The sequence below is a fragment of the Patella vulgata genome, chromosome 4 (genome assembly GCF_932274485.2).
Source record: "Patella vulgata chromosome 4, xgPatVulg1.2, whole genome shotgun sequence".
NCBI classification, from domain to species: Eukaryota; Metazoa; Mollusca; class Gastropoda; family Patellidae; genus Patella; species Patella vulgata.
The window spans coordinates 70,993,943-71,017,095 of NC_065882.2; the positions used below are offsets into that span (position 1 = coordinate 70,993,943).

The 23,153-nt window shown below is 40.5% G+C and overlaps 1 protein-coding gene across 1 annotated transcript; it reads left to right on the forward strand.

Annotated features, from left to right (window-relative positions):
* The first annotated feature begins 11,833 nt into the window (after positions 1–11,833).
* On the forward strand, positions 11,834–23,102 carry LOC126818320 (palmitoyl-protein thioesterase 1). Its single transcript, XM_050545659.2, has 10 exons — positions 11,834–11,988; positions 12,433–12,542; positions 13,186–13,313; positions 13,563–13,633; positions 16,519–16,606; positions 17,213–17,227; positions 17,773–17,863; positions 18,878–18,976; positions 20,252–20,323; positions 21,674–23,102. The coding sequence occupies exons 1-10, from the start codon at positions 11,883–11,885 to the stop codon at positions 21,797–21,799; spliced, it is 906 nt and encodes a 301-aa protein (XP_050401616.1). The 5' UTR covers positions 11,834–11,882; the 3' UTR covers positions 21,800–23,102.
* Positions 23,103–23,153: the final 51 nt, after the last annotated feature.

Genomic DNA, 23,153 nt, shown 5'->3' on the forward strand with positions numbered 1-23,153 from the left:
CCACTCCAATGTATACACGGGACCTCGGTTTTTCGTCCCATCCGAAAGACTAGACAGCTGTCCTTGTCCGCCTCGAAAAGAATAGAGTCCCTATATATGATATGAACGAAGAAAGGGGATGGGGTGGGGCGGGGGTGGGGGGGATAAGGTATTTGACATTTTCATGTGGCCTCGTCCAGTCGATAAAACCAGTCAGTTAGTTCAGTCGAATAATCCAGTCGAATAAACCAGTCGAATAATTCAGTCGAATAAACCAGTCGAATAGTTCAGTCGAATAATTCAGTCGAATAAACAAGTCGCTCAATATTAAGCAGCGGGCTAAGATAATATGGTAGCAAATCATGCTCGTAGACATAGCTGAAGGAGCCGGGGCATGGGGTAGGGACCGGGGGGCTTCCCAACTAGTTTCAAGAAATGAAAAGAAATGAAATGGGGGTTCAACGTCCTTCTGTTCTGCTTGGAACTGGGCTAATGAAGACGGGCATACGCCATACACTGTGCTATGATGGAAATTTTGCCCGGACAGCGGCACTACGGCCTACTCTTTTATCGAATTCCATCTGTCAAGGGATCTTTTACGTCCACTCCAATATATACACGGGACCTCGGTTTTTCGTCCCATCCGAACGACCAGACAGCTGTACTTGTCCGCCTCGAAAAGAATAGAGTCCCTATATATGATATGAACGTAGAAAGGGGATGGGGTGGGGCGGGGGATGAGGTATTTGACATTTTCATGTGGCCTCGTCCAGTCGATAAAACCAGTCAGTTAGTTCAGTCGAATAATCCAGTCGAATAAACCAGTCGAATAATTCAGTCGAAAAGTTCAGTCGAATAAACCAGTCGAATAGTTCAGTCGAATAATTCAGTCGAATAAACAAGTCGCTCAATATTAAGCAGCGGGCTAAGATAATATGGTAGCAAATCATGCTCGTAGACATAGCTGAAGGAGCCGGGGCATGGGGTAGGGACCGGGGGGCTTCCCAACTAGTTTCAAGAAATGAAAAGAAATGAAATGGGGGTTCAACGTCCTTCTGTTCTGCTTGGAACTGGGCTAATGAAGACGGGCACACGCCATACACTGTGCTATGATGGAAATTTTGCCCGGACAGCGGCACTACGGCCTACTCTTTTATCGAATTCCATCTGTAAAGGGATCTTTTACGTCCACTCCAATATATACACAGGACCTCGGTTTTTCGTCCCATCCGAACGACCAGACAGCTGTACTTGTCCGCCTCGAAAAGAATAGAGTCCCTATATATGATATGAACGTAGAAAGGGGATGGGGTGGGGCGGGGGATGAGGTATTTGACATTTTCATGTGGCCTCGTCCAGTCGATAAAACCAGTCAGTTAGTTCAGTCGAATAATCCAGTCGAATAAACCAGTCGAATAATTCAGTCGAAAAGTTCAGTCGAATAAACCAGTCGAATAGTTCAGTCGAATAATTCAGTCGAATAAACAAGTCGCTCAATATTAAGCAGCGGTGGCAGCGGGCTAAGATAATATAGTAGCAAATCATGCTCGTAGCCATAGCTGAAGGAGCCGGGGCATGGGGTAGGGACCGGGGGGCTTCCCAACTAGTTTCAAGAAATGAAATGGGGTTTAACGTCCTTCTGTTCTGCTTGGAACTGGGCTAATGAAGACGGGCAGACGCCATAAATTGTGCGATGAGGGAAATTTTGCCCGGACAGCGGCACTACGACCTACTCTTATATCGAATTCCATCTGTCAAAGGGATCTTTTACGTCCACTCCAATGTAGACACGGGACCTCGGTTTTTCGTCCCATCCGAAAGACTAGACAGCTGTCCTTGTCCGCCTCGAAAAGAATAGAGTCCCTATATATGATATAAACGAAGAAAGGGGATGGGGTGGGGCGGGGGGGGGGGGGATGAGGTATTTGACATTTTCATGTGGCCTCGTCCAGTCGATAAAACCAGTCAGTTAGTTCAGTCGAATAATCCAGTCGAATAAACCAGTCGAATAATTCAGTCGAAAAGTTCAGTCGAATAAACCAGTCGAATAGTTCAGTCGAATAATTCAGTCGAATAAACAAGTCGCTCAATATTAAGCAGCGGTGGCAGCGGGCTAAGATAATATAGTAGCAAATCATGCTCGTAGCCATAGCTGAAGGAGCCGGGGGCATGGGGTAGGGACCGGGGGGCTTCCCAACTAGTTTCAAGAAATGAAAAGAAATGAAATGGGGTTTAACGTCCTTCTGTTCTGCTTGGAACTGGGCTAATGAAGACGGGCAGACGCCATAAATTGTGCGATGAGGGAAATTTTGCCCGGACAGCGGCACTACGGCCTACTCTTATATCGAATTCCATCTGTCAAAGGGATCTTTTACGTCCACTCCAATGTAGACACGGGACCTCGGTTTTTCGTCCCATCCGAAAGACTAGACAGCTGTCCTTGTCCGCCTCGAAAAGAATAGAGTCCCTATATATGATATAAACGAAGAAAGGGGATGGGGTGGGGCGGGGGTGGGGGGGATGAGGTATTTGACATTTTCATGTGGCCTCGTCCAGTCGATAAAACCAGTCAGTTAGTTCAGTCGAATAATCCAGTCGAATAAACCAGTCGAATAATTCAGTCGAAAAGTTCAGTCGAATAAACCAGTCGAATAGTTCAGTCGAATAATTCAGTCGAATAAACAAGTCGATCAATATTAAGCAGCGGTGGCAGCGGGCTAAGATAATATAGTAGCAAATCATGCTCGTAGCCATAGCTGAAGGAGCCGGGGGCATGGGGTAGGGACCGGGGGGCTTCCCAACTAGTTTCAAGAAATGATAAGAAATGAAATGGGGTTTAACGTCCTTCTGTTCTGCTTGGAACTGGGCTAATGAAGACGGGCAGACGCCATAAATTGTGCGATGAGGGAAATTTTGCCCGGACAGCGGCACTACGGCCTACTCTTATATCGAATTCCATCTGTCAAAGGGATCTTTTACGTCCACTCCAATGTAGACACGGGACCTCGGTTTTTCGTCCCATCCGAAAGACTAGACAGCTGTCCTTGTCCGCCTCGAAAAGAATAGAGTCCCTATATATGATATGAACGAAGAAAGGGGATGGGGTGGGGCGGGGGGGGGGGGTGAGGTATTTGACATTTTCATGTGGCCTCGTCCAGTCGATAAAATCAGTCAGTTAGTTCAGTCGAATAAACCAGTCGAATAATTCAGTCGAAAAGTTCAGTCGAATAGTTCAGTCGAATACTTCAGTCGAATAGTTCAGTCGAATAGTTCAGTCGAATAAACAAGTCGCTCAATATTAAGCAGCGGTGGCAGCGGGCTAAGATGATATGGTAGCAAATCATGCTCTTAGACATAGCTGAAGGAGCCGGGGCATGGGGTAGAGACCGGGGGGCTTCCCAACTAGTTTCAAGAAATGAAAAGAAATGAAATGGGGTTTTAACGTCCTACTGTTCTGCTTGGAACTGGGCTAATGAAGACGGGCAGACGCCATACACTGTGCGATGGGGGAAATTTTGCCCGGACAGCGGCACTACGGCGTACTCTTATATCGAATTCCATCTGTCAAGGGATCTTTTACGTCCACGCCAATGTGCACACGGGACCTCGGTTTTTCGTCCCATCCGAACGACTAGACAGCTGTCCTTGTCCGCCTCGAAAAGAATAGAGTCCCTATATATGATATGAACGAAGAAAGGGGATGGGGTGGGGCGGGGGTGGGGGGGATGAGGTATTTGACATTGTCATGTGGCCTCGTCCAGTCGATAAAATCAGTCAGTTAGTTCAGTCGAATAATCCAGTCGAATAAACCAGTCGAATAATTCAGTCGAAAAGTTCAGTCGAATAAACCAGTCGAATAGTTCAGTCGAATAATTCAGTCGAATAATCCAGTCGAATAATTCAGTCGAATAAACAAGTCGCTCAATATTAAGCAGCGGTGGCAGCGGGCTAAGATAATATAGTAGCAAATCATGCTCGTAGCCATAGCTGAAGGAGCCGGGGGCATGGGGTAGGGACCGGGGGGCTTCCCAACTAGTTTCAAGAAATGAAAAGAAATGAAATGGGGTTTTAACGTCCTACTGTTCTGCTTGGAACTGGGCTAATGAAGACGGGCAGACGCCATACACTGTGCGATGAGGGAAATTTTGCCCGGACAGCGGCACTACGGCCTACTCTTATATCGAATTCCATCTGTCAAAGGGATCTTTTACGTCCACTCCAATGTATACACGGGACCTCGGTTTTTCGTCCCATCCGAAAGACTAGACAGCTGTCCTTGTCCGCCACGAAAAGAATAGAGTCCCTATATATGATATGAACGAAGAAAGGGGATGGGGTGGGGCGGGGGGGGGGGTATTTGACATTTTCATGTGGCCTCGTCCAGTCGATAAAATCAGTCAGTTAGTTCAGTCGAATAATCCAGTCGAATAAACCAGTCGAATAATTCAGTCGAAAAGTTCAGTCGAATAAACCAGTCGAATAGTTCAGTCGAATAATTCAGTCGAATAAACAAGTCGCTCAATATTAAGCAGCGGTGGCAGTGGGCTAAGATGATATGGTAGCAAATCATGCTCTTAGACATAGCTGAAGGAGCCGGGGCATGGGGTAGAGACCGGGGGGCTTCCCAACTAGTTTCAAGAAATGAAAAGAAATGAAATGGGGTTTTAACGTCCTACTGTTCTGCTTGGAACTGGGCTAATGAAGACGGGCATACGCCATACACTGTGCGATGAGTGAAATTTTGCCCGGACAGCGGCACTACGGCCTACTCTTATATCGAATTCCATCTGTCAAGGGATCTTTTACGACCACGTCAATGTGGACACGGGACCTCGGTTTTTCGTCCCATCCGAACAACTAGACAGCTGTCCTATATATGATATGAACGAAGAAAGGGGATGGGGTGGGGCGGGGATGAGGTATTTGACATTATTCGACTGAACTTTTCGACTGAATTATTCGACTGGTTTATTCGACTGGATTATTCGACTGAACTAACTGACTGGTTTTATCGACTGGACGAGGCCACATGACAATGTCAAATACCTCACCCCCCCCCCCACCCCCGCCCCACCCCATCCCCTTTCTTCGTTCATATCATATATAGGGACTATATTCTTTTCGAGGCGGACAAGGACAGCTGTCTAGTCGTTCGGATGGGACGAAAAACCGAGGTCCCGTGTCCACATTGACGTGGTCGTAAAAGATCCCTTGACAGATGGAATTCGATATAAGAGTAGGCCGTAGTGCCGCTGTCCGGGCAAAATTTCACTCATCGCACAGTGTATGGCGTATGCCCGTCTTCATTAGCCCAGTTCCAAGCAGAACAGTAGGACGTTAAACCCCATTTCATTTCTTTTCATTTCTTGAAACTAGTTGGAAAGCCCCCCGGTCCCTACCCCATGCCCCGGCTCCTTCAGCTATGTCTACGAGCATGATTTGCTACCATATTATCTTAGCCCGCTGCTTAATATTGAGCGACTTGTTTATTCGACTGAATTATTCGACTGAACTATTCGACTGAAGTATTCGACTGGTTTATTCGACTGAACTTTTCGACTGAATTATTCGACTGGTTTATTCGACTGGATTATTCGACTGAACTAACTGACTGGTTTTATCGACTGGACGAGGCCACATGACAATGTCAAATACCTCATCCCCCTCCCCCCGCCCCACCCCATCCCCTTTCTTCGTTCATATCATATATAGGGACTCTATTCTTTTCGAGGCGGACAAGGACAGCTGTCTAGTCTTTCGGATGGGACGAAAAACCGAGGTCCCGTGTCTACATTGGAGTGGACGTAAAAGATCCCTTTGACAGATGGAATTCGATATAAGAGTAGGCCGTAGTGCCGCTGTCCGGGCAAAATTTCCCTCATCGCACAGTGTATGGCGTATGCCCGTCTTCATTAGCCCAGTTCCAAGCAGAACAGTAGGACGTTAAAACACCATTTCATTTCTTTTCATTTCTTGAAACTAGTTGGGAAGCCCCCCGGTCTCTACCCCATGCCCCGGCTCCTTCAGCTATGTCTAAGAGCATGATTTGCTACCATATCATCTTAGCCCACTGCCACCGCTGCTTAATATTGAGCGACTGAATTATTCGACTGGATTATTCGACTGAATTATTCGACTGAACTATTCGACTGGTTTATTCGACTGAACTTTTCGACTGGTTTATTCGACTGGTTTATTCGACTGGATTATTCGACTGAACTAACTGACTGGTTTTATCGACTGGACGAGGCCACATGAAAATGTCAAATACCTCATCCCCCCCCCCGCCCCACCCCATCCTCTTTCTTCGTTCATATCATATATAGGGACTCTATTCTTTTCGAGGCGGACAAGGACAGCTGTCTAGTCTTTCGGATGGGACGAAAAACCGAGGTCCCGTGTCCACATTCGCGTGGACGTAAAAGATCCCTTTGACAGATGGAATTCGATATAAGAGTAGGCCGTAGTGCCGCTGTCCGGGCAAAATTTCCCTCATAGCACAGTGTATGGCGTATGCCCGTCTTCATTAGCCCAGTTCCAAGCAGAACAGTAGGACGTTAAAACTCCATTTCATTTCTTTTCATTTCTTGAAACTAGTTGGGAAGCCCCCCGGTCTCTACCCCATGCCCCGGCTCCTTCAGCTATGTCTAAGAGCATGATTTGCTACCATATCATCTTAGCCCACTGCCACCGCTGCTTAATATTGAGCGACTTGTTTATTCGACTGAATTATTCGACTGAACTATTCGACTGAAGTATTCGACTGAACTATTCGACTGGTTTATTCGACTGAACTTTTCGACTGAATTATTCGACTGGTTTATTCGACTGGATTATTCGACTGAACTAACTGACTGATTTTATCGACTGGACGAGGCCACATGAAAATGTCAAATACCTCATCCCCCCCCCCCCCGCCCCACCCCATCCTCTTTCTTCGTTCATATCATATATAGGGACTCTATTCTTTTCGAGGCGGACAAGGACAGCTGTCTAGTCTTTCGGATGGGACGAAAAACCGAGGTCCCGTGTCCACATTCGCGTGGACGTAAAAGATCCCTTTGACAGATGGAATTCGATATAAGAGTAGGCCGTAGTGCCGCTGTCCGGGCAAAATTTCCCTCATAGCACAGTGTATGGCGTATGCCCGTCTTCATTAGCCCAGTTCCAAGCAGAACAGTAGGACGTTAAAACTCCATTTCATTTCTTTTCATTTCTTGAAACTAGTTGGGAAGCCCCCCGGTCTCTACCCCATGCCCCGGCTCCTTCAGCTATGTCTAAGAGCATGATTTGCTACCATATCATCTTAGCCCACTGCCACCGCTGCTTAATATTGAGCGACTTGTTTATTCGACTGAATTATTCGACTGAACTATTCGACTGAAGTATTCGACTGAACTATTCGACTGGTTTATTCGACTGAACTTTTCGACTGAATTATTCGACTGGTTTATTCGACTGGATTATTCGACTGAACTAACTGACTGATTTTATCGACTGGACGAGGCCACATGAAAATGTCAAATACCTCATCCCCCCCCACCCCCGCCCCACCCCATCCCCTTTCTTAGTTCATATCATATATAGGGACTCTATTCTTTTCGAGGCGGACAAGGACAGCTGTCTAGTCGTTCGGATGGGACAAAAAACCGAGGTCCCGTGTGCACATTGGCGTGGACGTAAAAGATCCCTTGACAGATGGAATTCGATATAAGAGTACGCCGTAGTGCCGCTGTCCGGGCAAAATTTCCCTCATCGCACAGTGTATGGCGTATGCCCGTCTTCATTAGCCCAGTTCCAAGCAGAACAGTAGGACGTTAAAACCCCATTTCATTTCTTTTCATTTCTTGAAACTAATTGGGAAGCCCCCCGGTCTCTACCCCATGCCCCGGCTCCTTCAGCTATGTCTAAGAGCATGATTTGCTACCATATCATCTTAGCCCACTGCCACCGCTGCTTAATATTGAGCGACTTGTTTATTCGACTGAATTATTCGACTGAAGTATTCGACTGAACTATTCGACTGGTTTATTCGACTGAACTTTTCGACTGAACTATTCGACTGGTTTATTCGACTGGATTATTCGACTGAACTAACTGACTGATTTTATCGACTGGACGAGGCCACATGAAAATGTCAAATACCTCATCCCCCCGCCCCACCCCATCCCCTTTCTTCGTTCATATCATATATAGGGACTCTATTCTTTTCGAGGCGGACAAGGACAGCTGTCTAGTCGTTCGGATGGGACGAAAAACCGAGGTCCCGTGTATACATTGGAGTGGACGTAAAAGATCCCTTTGACAGATGGAATACGATATAAGAGTAGACCGTAGTGCCGCTGTCCGGGCAAAATTTCCCTCATCGCACAGTGTATGGCGTCTGCCCGTCTTCATTAGCCCAGTTCCAAGCAGAACAGAAGGACGTTAAACCCCATTTCATTTTTTTTCATTTCTTGAAACTAGTTGGGAAGCCCCCCGGTCCCTACCCCATGCCCCCGGCTCCTTCAGCTATGGCTACGAGCATGATTTGCTACTATATTATCTTAGCCCGCTGCCACCGCTGCTTAATATTGAGCGACTTGTTTATTCGACTGAATTATTCGACTGAATTATTCGACTGGTTTATTCGACTGAACTTTTCGACTGGTTTATTCGACTGGATTATTCGACTGAACTAACTGACTGGTTTTATCGACTGGACGAGGCCACATGAAAATATCAAATACCTCATCCCCCCCCACCCCCGCCCCACCCCATCCCCTTTCTTCGTTTATATCATATATAGGGACTCTATTCTTTTCGAGGCGGACAAGGACAGGTGTCTAGTCTTTCGGATGGGACGAAAAACCGAGGTCCCGTGTATACATTGGAGTGGATGTAAAAGATCCCTTTGACAGATGGAATTCGATATAAGAGTACGCCGTAGTGCCGCTGTCCGGGCAAAATTTCCCTCATTGCACAGTGTATGGCGTATGCCCGTCTTCATTAGCCCAGTTCCAAGCAGAACAGTAGGACGTTAAAACCCCATTTCATTTCTTTTCATTTCTTGAAACTAATTGGGAAGCCCCCCGGTCTCTACCCCATGCCCCGGCTCCTTCAGCTATGTCTAAGAGCATGATTTGCTACCATATCATCTTAGCCCACTGCCACCGCTGCTTTATATTGAGCGACTTGTTTATTCGACTGAATTATTCGACTGGATTATTCGACTGAACTATTCGACTGAAGTATTCGACTGAACTATTCGACTGGTTTATTCGACTGAACTTTTCGACTGAACTATTCGACTGGTTTATTCGACTGGATTATTCGACTGAACTAACTGACTGATTTTATCGACTGGACGAGGCCACATGAAAATGTCAAATACCTCATCCCCCCCCCGCCCCACCCCATCCCCTTTCTTCGTTCATATCATATATAGGGACTCTATTCTTTTCGAGGCGGACAAGGACAGCTGTCTAGTCGTTCGGATGGGACGAAAAACCGAGGTCCCGTGTATACATTGGAGTGGACGTAAAAGATCCCTTTGACAGATGGAATTCGATATAAGAGTAGGCCGTAGTGCCGCTGTCCGGGCAAAATTTCCCTCATCGCACAGTGTATGGCGTCTGCCCGTCTTCATTAGCCCAGTTCCAAGCAGAACAGAAGGACGTTAAACCCCATTTCATTTCTTTTCATTTCTTGAAACTAGTTGGGAAGCCCCCCGGTCCCTACCCCATGCCCCCGGCTCCTTCAGCTATGGCTACGAGCATGATTTGCTACTATATTATCTTAGCCCGCTGCCACCGCTGCTTAATATTGAGCGACTTGTTTATTCGACTGAATTATTCGACTGGTTTATTCGACTGAACTTTTCGACTGGTTTATTCGACTGGATTATTCGACTGAACTAACTGACTGGTTTTATCGACTGGACGAGGCCACATGAAAATATCAAATACCTCATCCCCCCCACCCCCGCCCCACCCCATCCCCTTTCTTCGTTTATATCATATATAGGGACTCTATTCTTTTCGAGGCGGACAAGGACAGCTGTCTAGTCTTTCGGATGGGACGAAAAACCGAGGTCCCGTGTATACATTGGAGTGGATGTAAAAGATCCCTTTGACAGATGGAATTCGATATAAGAGTAGGCCGTAGTGCCGCTGTCCGGGCAAAATTTCCCTCATCGCACAGTGTATGGCGTCTGCCCGTCTTCATTAGCCCAGTTCCAAGCAGAACAGTAGGACGTTAAAACCCCATTTCATTTCTTTTCATTTCTTGAAACTAGTTGGGAAGCCCCCCGGTCCCTACCCCATGCCCCCGGCTCCTTCAGCTATGGCTACGAGCATGATTTGCTACTATATTATCTTAGCCCGCTGCCACCGCTGCTTAATATTGAGCGACTTGTTTATTCGACTGAATTATTCGACTGGATTATTCGACTGAATTATTCGACTGAACTATTCGACTGGTTTATTCGACTGAACTTTTCGACTGAATTATTCGACTGGTTTATTCGACTGGATTATTCGACTGAACTAACTGACTGGTTTTATCGACTGGACGAGGCCACATGAAAATGTCAAATACCTCATCCCCCCCACCCCCGCCCCACCCCATCCCCTTTCTTCGTTCATATCATATATAGGGACTCTATTCTTTTCGAGGCGGACAAGGACAGCTGTCTAGTCGTTCGGATGGGACGAAAAACCGAGGTCCCGTGTCCACATTGACGTGGTCGTAAAAGATCCCTTGACAGATGGAATTCGATATAAGAGTAGGCCGTAGTGCCGCTGTCCGGGCAAAATTTCCCTCATCGCACAGTGTATGGCGTTTGCCCGTCTTCATTAGCCCAGTTCCAAGCAGAACAGTAGGACGTTAAAACCCCATTTCATTTCTTTTCATTTCTTGAAACTAGTTGGGAAGCCCCCCAGTCTCTACCACATGCCCCGGCTCCTTCAGCTATGTCTAAGAGCATGATTTGCTACCATATCATCTTAGCCCACTGCCACCGCTGCTTAATATTGAGCGACTTGTTTATTCGACTGAATTATTCGACTGAAATATTCGACTGAACTATTCGACTGGTTTATTCGACTGAACTTTTCGACTGAATTATTCGACTGGTTTATTCGACTGGATTATTCGACTGAACTAACTGACTGATTTTATCGACTGGACGAGGCCACATGATAATGTCAAATACCTCATCCCCATCGCCCCCCTAACCCAACATATCATATATAGGGACTCTATTCTTTTGGAGGTGGACAAGGACAGATGTCTAGTCGTTCGGATGGGACGAAAAACCGAGGTCCCGTGTACACATTGGCGTGCACTTAAAAGATGGGGGCATATGGGGATGAGGGAAAAAGTCAAGCATGACTTTATTAAGCCGCGGTGGCAATAACTAAGATAACACCTTAAAGTTTTAATTTGAACAATCAAATTTGAACATGAGGGGACGTAAAAAATAAACAAAAACAATGATAAAAGATATTGGAATTAGTGCGTTTTTTCTTTAACTTATACAGATTACAAACGATTCCAAAATTTTAATAAGCCATCGACCGGTTTATTCGACTGACTATTTGTTTTGGACTTAGGGTCGACTCGCCCTTTAGACTCATGTCAGTCTGGAAAACTATGCCTATATCATGACGTCACGGGCACATGTTCCCACGCTATGGAGTCATCATTTTTGTATAAGCCAATAGCGAAGGTTTTCGCTGTTTACGAATTATTATCAATACATTTACCTCCAAACACTTTCTTATTTAGGCATATAGTTTTAGAATCACCCGTTTGATGTATTGATAAATATATTAAAAGAAATGAAAGATGGGAACAGTTTAACTATAAGGTCCATAGTTTAACGATAATGACAGCTCCCAAAATAGTCATATGACAACAAAATGGTGGTCGTCAAAGCGATGAAAATAACTACCTGCTTCGTTTTATTATGTTTGATAGAAATTACCACACAAGATCCAGTGCCTGTTGTCATCTGGCATGGCATGGGTACAGATATTATATCAATTTATGGAATTCATAGTTGGTGTGACTCCCATACAAGATCCTGTCCCTAACCTTAAATAAACGGGAGCATGGTCATTTCCTTGATCGCCCAATTTATATATAATTATAAATATTTACCGTGTCATTGTCACGCAAATAAGTTTAAAAAGTTATTTACTATAAAATTCAAAATTAAACTAACACTCACAATTTCAAGACACATGGGTCTGAAAAGGTTCCGTGATAATTAAGAATGTAGTTTTGGGAGATCTAAACCAAAATATACATTATAATTATAAAGATGATTATCATAATAATCATAACAGTTATAAAGTCCAGCTTAGCAACTGTGCAGAGTTGGTAGGGTTAGTAATTCAATATCTTTTGCCAGATAAAATAGAACAGTTTCTGCAATCAGACTAATTGCCCTGTTTTGCCTGTTTTCAGGAGACAGTTGCTGTAATCCAATAAGTATGGGATCTATAAAAAGTCTTATAGAGAAGCAAGTTCAAGGAATTTATGTTAAATCTCTTGAAATTGGTAATAATATTGCCGAGGTAAAAATAAATATTTTTGAAATGAAATAGGGTTTAACATCCTACTGTTCTGCTCCGACTGGGCTATTTTGTCGGGGAAATTTTGCCCGGACAGCAGCGTAACGGTCTACTCTTATATCAAATTCCAACTGCCAAGGAATCTTTTACAAGACTTTGGTATTTCTTCCCATCCGAACGACTATACGTTGTCTTTTGCCAGGCCCTGAGTCCTGCACCACTGACAAGGTGGAACCACATCGGAAAATCTCATGAACTTTCTTGGGCAATGCAGGAATCGAACACGGGACATCCCAATTAGCGAGCCATAGTCTTGCTCACTGGGTCACCATGGCTCCAAATATTTTTGAACTTTTAAGATCATTTGCCTGGTTAACAAATGTTGTTATATTTAGATGTAATGTCATTTTGTATAAGATATAAATAAATTCCTTTGTAAATATGAAAAAAGGATTCTGTAGTTCAGAACTGAGTTTATGTCTTTCAATAAACATAGAATATTCAGTAAGAAAATTCACTTTGAAATTTCTCACATGAAAAAAAAGAGGAATGTGGAAATAAGAATTTCTGGTTGTGAGATGAGAATTTTTGTGTTGACAGATTTCTTAATAGAATCAGTTTTGTATTTTCCCTATATCTTTTTTAGGATATGGAGAATGGATTTTTAATGAATGTCAACGATCAGGTTACTATGGCTTGTAAATTGATTAGTAATGATTCTAAATTACAAAATGGTTACAACTCAGTTGGGTTCTCTCAGGGTGGACAGTTTCTGTAAGTTTTGATCAGTGACAGTGTTATAAATAAATATTCAAATCTTCCTTTGTTTCGTTGTTCTTCAACATGTTGGTGTTTTAAGGGTTGACATTTAAAATCTTCAATTATATGAGACTGGTAAAACTATAATTACTTAAATTTTTGTATCTGTTTTTTTTTTTTTTTTTTTTTTTTTTAATGAATTGGTAGATCATTTTTAAAGAAATTACATTAATGAATAATTACATGTGGATGTATTTGATTTAGGCGAGCTGTGGCGCAGAGATGTCCAACACCACGCATGTTCAACTTGGTTTCTGTTGGTGGCCAGCACCAAGGTAAGAACTCTACCTTGTACTTCATATATAGGATACTTCAAGTAGGACATGGTTTCAAATATCTATGTAATGTGTACAGTCTGGTAAAAATAAAGTTCTAAATTTTGTTTTGCCCTTTATACATACCCCCGTATGTATGTATAGATCTGGACCATTTTAAGGTCATTGAACAAGATCTAATATCAACTGCAAGGAATACATTGCCAAATACTACAACTGTGTTTAGCCATGAAGTTTACCATGAAAAGAAAATCTGACACTTTTAGCTATTAATGCCCAAAATATAGCAAGTCTATGCATTGCATTAATAGGTTTTTCATCATTATGCGACTGATTGAAGCTCATCCCTATCAATGTGTGATAGATCCAAATATCAGACTATTATTGTCCCCCGCCTTTCGAAGAAAGCAGGGGACTATTAAAATGGGTTCGTCCGTCTGTCTGTCTGTCCGTCTGTCTGTCCGTCTGTCTGTCCGTCACACTTTTTGGGACACAATAACTCTCTTCCTAATTGAGCTAGAATGTTCAAACTTGGTGTATGTGTTTATTAGGTCAATGCCTTGATGGAGTTCGAAGATGAGCATTTTCCGCTTAGGGTAAGCAGAGATAAGCAATTTGATTGGTTGATGCTTTGGGACACGATAACTTTAGTTCTAATTAAGTGAGATTGATGAAACTTGGTGTATAGTTTCATTACAGTAATACCTTGACTAAGTTTGATAATGAGCATTTTCTGCTCAGGGTAAGCAGAGCGATACGCAATTTGATTGGTCGAGACTTTGGAAAACAATAACTCTCCTACTTTGATTGTCCCCCGCCTTTCGAAGAAAGCAGGGAACTATTAAAATGGGTTCGTCTGTCTGTCTGTTTGTCTGTCTGTCCGTTCCGCTTATGGTAAGCAGAGATAAACAATTTGATTGGTTGATCTTCGAATTGAGTAAATGTTCATGCTTATTGTCCCCCGCCTTTCGAAGAAAGCAGGGAACTATTAAAATGGGTTCGTCCGTCTGTCTGTTTGTCTGTCCGTTCCGCTTAGGGTAAGCAGAGATAAACAATTTGATTGGTTGATGCTTTGGGACACTATAACTTTAGTTCTAATTAAGTAGATAAACAATTTGATTGGTTGATGCTTTGGGACACTATAACTTTAGTTCTAATTAAGTGAGAGTGATGAAACTTGGTGTACAGTAATACCTTGACTAAGATCGATAATGAGCATTTTCTGCTCAGATTAAGCAGAGCGATAAGCAATTTGATTTGCTGAGACTTTGGAACACAATAACTCTCCTTCGAATTGAGTTAAAATGTTCAAAATTGGTGTGTATGCTTATTGTCCCCCGCCTTTCGAAGAAAGCAGGGGACTATTAAAATGGGTTCGTCCGTCGTCTGTTTGTCTGTCTGTCCGTCACACTCCTTCGAATTGAGTTAAAATGTTCAAAATTGGTGTGTATGCTTATTGTCCCCCGCCTTTCGAAGAAAGCAAGGGACTATTAAAATGGGTTCGTCCGTCTGTCTGTTTGTCTGTCTGTCCGTCACACTTTTTGGGACACAATAACTCTCCTCCCAATTGAGGTAGAAGGTTCAAACTTGGTGTAGGCCTTTATTAGGTCAATGCCTAGATGGAGTTCGAAGATGAACCTTTTCTGCGCAGGCTAAGCCGACATAAGTCATTTGATTGGTTGATGCTTTGGGACACGATAACTTTAGTTCTAATTAAGTGAGAGTGATCAAACTTGGTTTATAGTTTCATTACATGAATACCTCGATAATGAGCATTTTCTGCATAGGCCGAGATAAGCTATTTGATTGGTTGATGCTTTGGGGCACGATAACTTTAGTTCTAATTAGATGAACCTTTTCTGCGCAGGCTAAGCCGACATAAGTCATTTGATTGGTTGATGCTTTGGGACACGATAACTTTAGTTCTAATTAAGTGAGAGTGATCAAACTTGGTTTATAGTTTCATTACATGAATACCTCGATAATGAGCATTTTCTGCATAGGCCGAGATAAGCTATTTGATTGGTTGATGCTTTGGGGCACGATAACTTTAGTTCTAATTAAGTGAGAGTGATCAAACTTGGTTTATAGTTTCATTACATGAATACCTTGACTAAGTTCTGCCTTGACTAAGTTTTGCATAAGGCTAAGCCAAATAAGCTCGTTTATATAGTTTATGCTTTAGTTCTTGAAGAAGCTTTCCAATGTATTACCCCTGTAATTCCTCCTCTTTTATCTGTACAATATTTTCGAAAAAAATGAAACGAAATCCACTTATGTATACATTTAGGTTACATTATAGCCTACATGTCCCGACTCAACTTGCCACATTACATGTCATAATATTATAACCAGGTATTGATAAAAGCATCAATTGAGCAATTCCAATACAATCCAATACAATGAATATAGGCAAGGTAAATAAACAAATAAATGGAAAAAACAAATTGAAAAAGAAACTATTATAAAATAATTAAATATGTAGTATGCAATAATGAATTGACATTTAATGACAGAAAGAAAACAGTGAACTTTGCAGAACTTGCAGCAAGATGGAAAATAGACCCGTTGATACAACCAAACTCTAGATCTGTAGGCATAGAGCATGTTTTCCCCTTAATATGCTATAATTATTCCATCAAAAACATTGTATGCTTAGACTATAAGTAAAGATATACTGTTTGATTGTTCAATACTTTGTAAAAGATAATTTGTGATAAATTTATATGTGTCCTCTAATTATTTTCCTATTTTGGCGGGGGACATCAGCCTCACTGTTGGCTTGTTCAATATTAAAATCTCTAAAGGTCACTATAAGCAATGCCCGTTTAAACATTTCTTCAACAAGTATTTATTATTTGATATGCAATTTATTTTATAATCAGGTGTGTATGGTTTTCCCAAATGTCCAGGTGACAATAGCACCCTATGTAATATTGTAAGAAAACTTCTCAACTATGGTGCTTATGTAAGGTAGGTAAAGAGCCTTAAAAGAGAACAGTTGTCTTGATCAATAGTTTGATCAAATCAGATCAAAGACCATTTGACACAGGGTGGATGGCTGAATGGTTAGCATGCGTGCGCTGTATCATAAGGTCTGTCATTGAGTCAACTGGCATGGTTTCGATTCCTCGGTTGTACGTGACAAGGGGTAGGGTCGCCTGTCCAACCTCGTGGGTTTTCTCCGGGTTCTCCGGTTTCCTCCCACTGCTAAAGACCCCTACACGCAAGCAAATTATTGAAATAAAATTGAACCATGTGTTAATCCGGTTTCCTCCCACTTCTAAAGACCCCTATGCGCATGCGAATAATTGAAATAAAATTAAACCATATGTTAGTCCCGAAATGACCTAGCTTGTGTTGAGTGGACGTTAAACCCCATTTGTCTCTTTCTCAAGATCATTTGACATATTATGGAAAAATAATGTCGTCACGGTTAGGCCCGTTCATTTACTTACATGTAATTCAATCACGGTATCATGGAAACTAAACAGTTATAGGAGTGACGAATTTCAGTTTTTTCTATGTTTAATTTCAACAAAAAGTTATGTTATAATGGGTTTTGGTTTTTATTTTCAGCTTTGTACAAGATCAGTAAGTTAATAAAATATTTATTATAATCTAGAGATTACTATATTTTCTGGTGAAAATTTATTGAAAGATAACCAGATAACTCATCATAGCTCTTGAAAAATTTTCTGGTGAAAATTTATTGAAAGATAACCAGATAACTCATCATAGCTCTTGAAAAAATTTTCTGGTGAAAATTTATTGAAAGATAACCAGATAACTCATCATAGCTCTTGAAAAATTATTATGACTTACTGCAAGATACTGACCCCGTGGGCCTTTACATACATGGGAATCATAGTTTAAGTTATAAATAAAAATATTGATTGGTGAGCAAATTGGAAAGTGGTATTAAGCTGTTCAGAATGACTAGTTCATGTTCAAATAATAGTCACTATTTGCTAATAAGGCTATCCATATGGTAGGAAAAGGGCATCACCACTTTAAAGTATCATTTGATAGAATAGTCATGGGTATGGATCATACTGTTAATAGTAAACAAATTAAAAAATGTAAATAAAAGAAATAATGATATATTATTAAGTGTTGTATATATCTTATTTTGATAGTTTAGTACAAGCTGAATATTGGCAAGATCCTCTGAATCTAGATGAATATCGAAATAAGAGTGTTTTTCTGGCTGACATCAACCAGGAGAGAGTATGCTCTTTTTTAATCGATAATTTGATTAGATTTATTAAAAACTGTTACGGCTATTTAACTGAAGAACAAGTACAGACAATCTAAGGACCAGAAACCGAGTATGACATCATCGATGTCATATGAAAAATTGAAGTCTGTCCATCGATGCACATTTGTGCAAATAACAAGTATGCCAAGTTACATGTCGATCATACTTGAATTGGGTGGAGCTTTAGGCTTTGGATTTCATGTTGATCGTACTTTAATTGACGGAGCTTTGGGTTTCAGGTTTCATGTCGATCATACTTTAATTGGCAGAGCTTTAGGCTTCGGGTTTCATGTCGATCGTACTTGAATTGACGGAGTTTTAGGCTTTGGCTTTTTTCAAAGAGCTTTACTCCCAAGAAGAACATATTGAGTAGTATGGGGCCCAGTTCCTGGTTGAAAAACAAGCTCCAGTGTCCATTTATAAATCTTGTTTGGGCATATATTGTTTGGTGTACAATACTCGCTGCCCCTCAGAACCCTCTTAGCCTGATATTCAGGGGATGAAATAGAAAGGATCCAGGGTTAAGGACAGAGGGCATTTACATCAAGATCCCCAGCAAATGAAAATCAGTTATTTACCATAGAGAGAGAGAGAGAAATGGGGTTTAACGTCCACTCGACACAAACTAGGTCATTTCGGGACTAACATATGGTTTAATTTTATTTCAATAATTCGCATGCGCATAGGGGTCTTTAGCAGTGGGAGGAAACCAGAGGACCCGGAGAAAACCCAAGAGGTTGGACAGGCGACCCTACTCCTTGTCACGTACAACTGGGGATTCGAAACCATGCCAGTCGACTCAATGACAAACTTTATGATACAGCGCACGCACGCTAACCATTCAGCCATCCAACCCCCCTATTTACCATAGCAAAATTTTCTGTACTGTGGACTTATATTTTACTAATTCAGTGATTTCAGTGTATAACTTTCTAATTTTAGGGTGTACTTAATGATATATTTCATGTTTGTTTTCATTTTAGACCAAGAATCCTGTGTATAAAGAAAATTTACTGAAACTGAAAAATTTGGTGTTGGTTAAATTTCTTGAAGATACCATGGTTGACCCCAAGGAGAGCGAGGTAAGAAATACAATATTTTAAATCTTGTATTGCATATAAATTCTCATCCAATCTGATTAAAACACAGATCCAATTTCGTTTCGTTTTAATAGTTCAAAATTTCGATTTTACTTGTCTTCATTACACTTGGATCTGGAAGGCGGAAGCGTTGTTATTTAACTCGTGTTCTGCTTGAAATGAGGGGTCAGCCAATCAAATGGTCGTTGAATCGAGTGTTTGACCTTTTTTACGTGGAACTGTGGGTAGATATTAGCGGCAATAGAAATCAAAACAAAGCAAAAGTAGATAAAAAATACATGGCGGTCGCTAATTGGTTAATCGAATGATTGACGTAATCGGGTCAAATGTCGCTTGCTTGGTACCTGACGTCATAGAACGTGAACTCCCACTATAACTTGTTAGATCTACATGTAGTGTAGGCCTTCGAAAGTATAAAAAACGAAACGAAATATAGATCTATATTTTAATTAGATTGATTCTCATCATAATTAAATATACGGTAAATGTTTGACCAGTTGCATTCCTGAGAGTTCCATTGACTTCAGATCATAATGAAAGTGGAATGGATTGTGGTGAACTATGAATCCTACTTTGCCCGTACATGTATATCCCAGACATGTCCTATGTGATTTTTCTAACGTCCGACCAGGAATATGCCCAATCGGACATGAAGATATTGTGAATATATTCAAAATTCCAAAATATATTGAGTATATAGCTACTACTCATCTCAATTATCATTGATAATGGGCTGGATTGATTAGATAATTAAGTGATCAACCTATTTACTTAATCTGCCTTGATTAACAACTTAATCTGCTTTGATTAACAACTTAATCTGCCTTGATTAACAACTTAATCTGCCTTGATTAAATACTTAATCTACTTTGATTAAATACTTAATCTGACTTGATTAACTGACTTAAACCTTTGTCGGGCTATTCATCAAACCAATCCTGAAAAGAAGTTGTTGGTTCTCCTTTGACGGACTATTTATCAATCCATTAACAGTGAATAAAAACTTAATCCACATGATTACCTTGTGGTTTCTCCATTGTCAGACATTTTAATCTCCTCAATGTCAGCTGACAACATGTAGAAACTGGTCATAGATGTCAGTCATACGTCCGCCCCCCTGTGTTCGCTGGTTCTACTTTAATTTGCAATATGAACATGCTGTTGTCCATGGCAAATATAATGTGTGAGAATGATTGGGTATAAATTATGTCTTGAGTTTCTGAATAACGTACGTTTTTATATGTAACTTATTTTCAGTGGTTTGGATTCTATGTACCAGGTCAAGCTAAGAAACTGTTAAGTGTATTTGAAACACCTTTATATCAACAGGTAGGTTGTTTGATCACATTTTAACTACTCAGATATTTTTTTGTACTTTTTACCTTAAACATACATTATGGGAGATTAGATAGAGCTGGCAGTTAGTTCTCACTATAATAGTTAAAAACTAGATAATGCAATGGAAATTTGCTGAAAATTTCAGTCAGGTTGATTCCTTTTGAACCAAGAATTTAGCAATTGAATTTTTGGCCTAGCCGCGATCATCATTACTAAAGTCGGTATGATAAAAAACATAGTCTTGATTATCCATTTCATGATTAAATCATGAATGAAAGTTGAGCAGCAAATCGGATCCTAATCAGTAAATATCGCGGGCTAGCCATCCCATCGAGAGTTGATTATGGTCCGGACAAGTTAATTAATGCCTAATTATTAATTTAGATAACATTTCAGGTCTAAAGAAAGACGTGAAATAGGCAGATTTAGTTCTTGCATATTGTATGTTTAACCTGTTTTATAGTCTACATTGAATTGTGAGATGTAATGATTAACAGATTACAATATCAAAAAGTCAATAAATTTTTTCAATAATACATAACTAACTAGTCACCCTATCCGTCAGTTTATATCATAGCACACTGTATGGCGTATGCTCGTCTTCATTAGCCCAGTTTGGAGCAAAACAGTAGGACGTTAAACCCTATTTCATTTCATTTCATTTCCGTCAGTTTATATGGAGGCTATATATTCCATCCCAATTTCTTTAAATTTGAACACAGTATTTAAGGTGACAAGAAGAATATGCTTAATGATTTCAAACCATTTTAATAAATACTGCTAGAGTTATAGTCCTTGATTGCCTGTAAATTATACACAGTATTTATGTTTACGAGACACAGAATCCATCTGATTTTCAACAATTTTCAATATTGGTGCCAGAGATATGACCTTTGATTAATTTTAAAAATTTTGTGGAACCTTAAGATAAAATCAGACCGACATAAAATTTCCCAAAACTTGAAAAGCTATTAAAATTCACCATCTGATTATTGGTACAGTGTATATGTTTTGTATAATAAATGTATGTATTGGGAAGGACAAAAAAGGCCACCAAATTTTAATTTATTTATGGTATTTACTTAAGGGGTTGTTACTCTAGATCAATTTTTAGTATCTTGTAAATAATCCCACAACCTACAAAAGCATAATTTTTTGGGTGACAACACTTGTTGACTGTTAAGACAACTTAGCTGCTGTGGGCTTCATACTTTTCATTGACTAGAAACCTAGCTTCTGCAGGTGTCTACATTGTGCTAGCATAATCCTGACCCATGAAAATAATCATAATTCAAATGTATGTCTGGTTGATACTTAGCCTTTTTTTTTTGTGTATTTCAGGATTGGTTGGGATTGAAGAAATTAAATGAAACAGGACGACTTCATTTCTTAAGTTCTGACTCAGATCATCTGAGATTCACCGATGATTGGTTCATCAGCAACGTCATAAATAAATTCTTTAAATAATTCAACAAAACAATTTTATTACAGCTTAATGCTCCACAGATAATATTTTTTTTCTGGTTTTTAGAACAGCAAATACCTAAGTAACTTGGAACATTATTTTTGTTTGTTAGAACTACAGTGTAGTTTTGTATTGCTGTATGTGACAATTTATTTATTATACCATTAAAGCTTACATCAAAATTATATGTGATGGTCTTCTGCCGGCTTACATAATTATTAAATTGGCTTACATAGTTATTAAATCGACAATATTTATTAAACTTGTTGTAGAAGGTGACATTTTGTCCACATACACAGAAATAAACTGAAATGGGGTTTAACATCCTTCTTTTCTGCACCAACATACTGCACGCAGCGACCCATCTACGTCATACTTCCCAGAATGTGACACTGCACTGATTATCCGCCATTTAAAACGATCATGTGATTATTTTGGGGCGGGACTTATCGATTCGACACCGCTTTGTTTAGACAACAAAGTAAAAATAACCCACGCACGTGTGTTTTATGTAAACACGGCATGTCGCTGACACTTGTGTAAAAGCGATATATAATATGTGCTATGGGTAATATTGCAATAAACTCTTTACCATTGTAAACTGTCTTTAGAGTTTAAATCTGTTTATCTTTCAAAACAAGGTTAGATACTCCTAAATTTGTTTTCGCAAACAAAACCGCCTCTGTAAAATTATGTTTCATGGGCGCCGCCATATTGAATAATTAGAGGACTATTTTGTGATTCGGCTTTGATTAGTTTGACATCTTTCATACACACAGCGGCTAAATAAACATATTTAATTTCATTCAATATGACAATAGAAGAGAAATAAATACTTTTAAAATTTTCTAAAAGCATACTCAGTGTTTTCGACTAAAATCGTCGATGTAGGAATTTAAATGTCGGTTAATTAGCTTAGGGCCTATTCTCAGCCGGAGCTAGCTGTAGATAGGCAGCCTAAGTTTGGGATGCTGCACCAATTGGATAATGAAGATGAAGCATAGAACATGAGAAAAATAAAATAGTGCTTTCCTTCACTGATTAGTTGATTTAACAGTCCAGTAAACGTGTCAAAATGAATTGAGCAGGTCCTTAATAAAACTAATTTTTTATTTATGTTTTGTATTTCAGCAATGCAAAAGAGTAAAGTAATTTATTTTATGTAATATCAAAATATGTATATTGGTTACTCTTGTAAATATTGAAGTTTTTGTTACATTTTTTCTAAACATGGGTTCCATATTATTACCATGCAAGTTATTTTTTTTATGTTGCCTAAATATTTATCTAATAAAAATGTGTTCATGTAAATTGTACTTTATTATTTGTTATGCAAAATTTAAGCTTTATGAAATG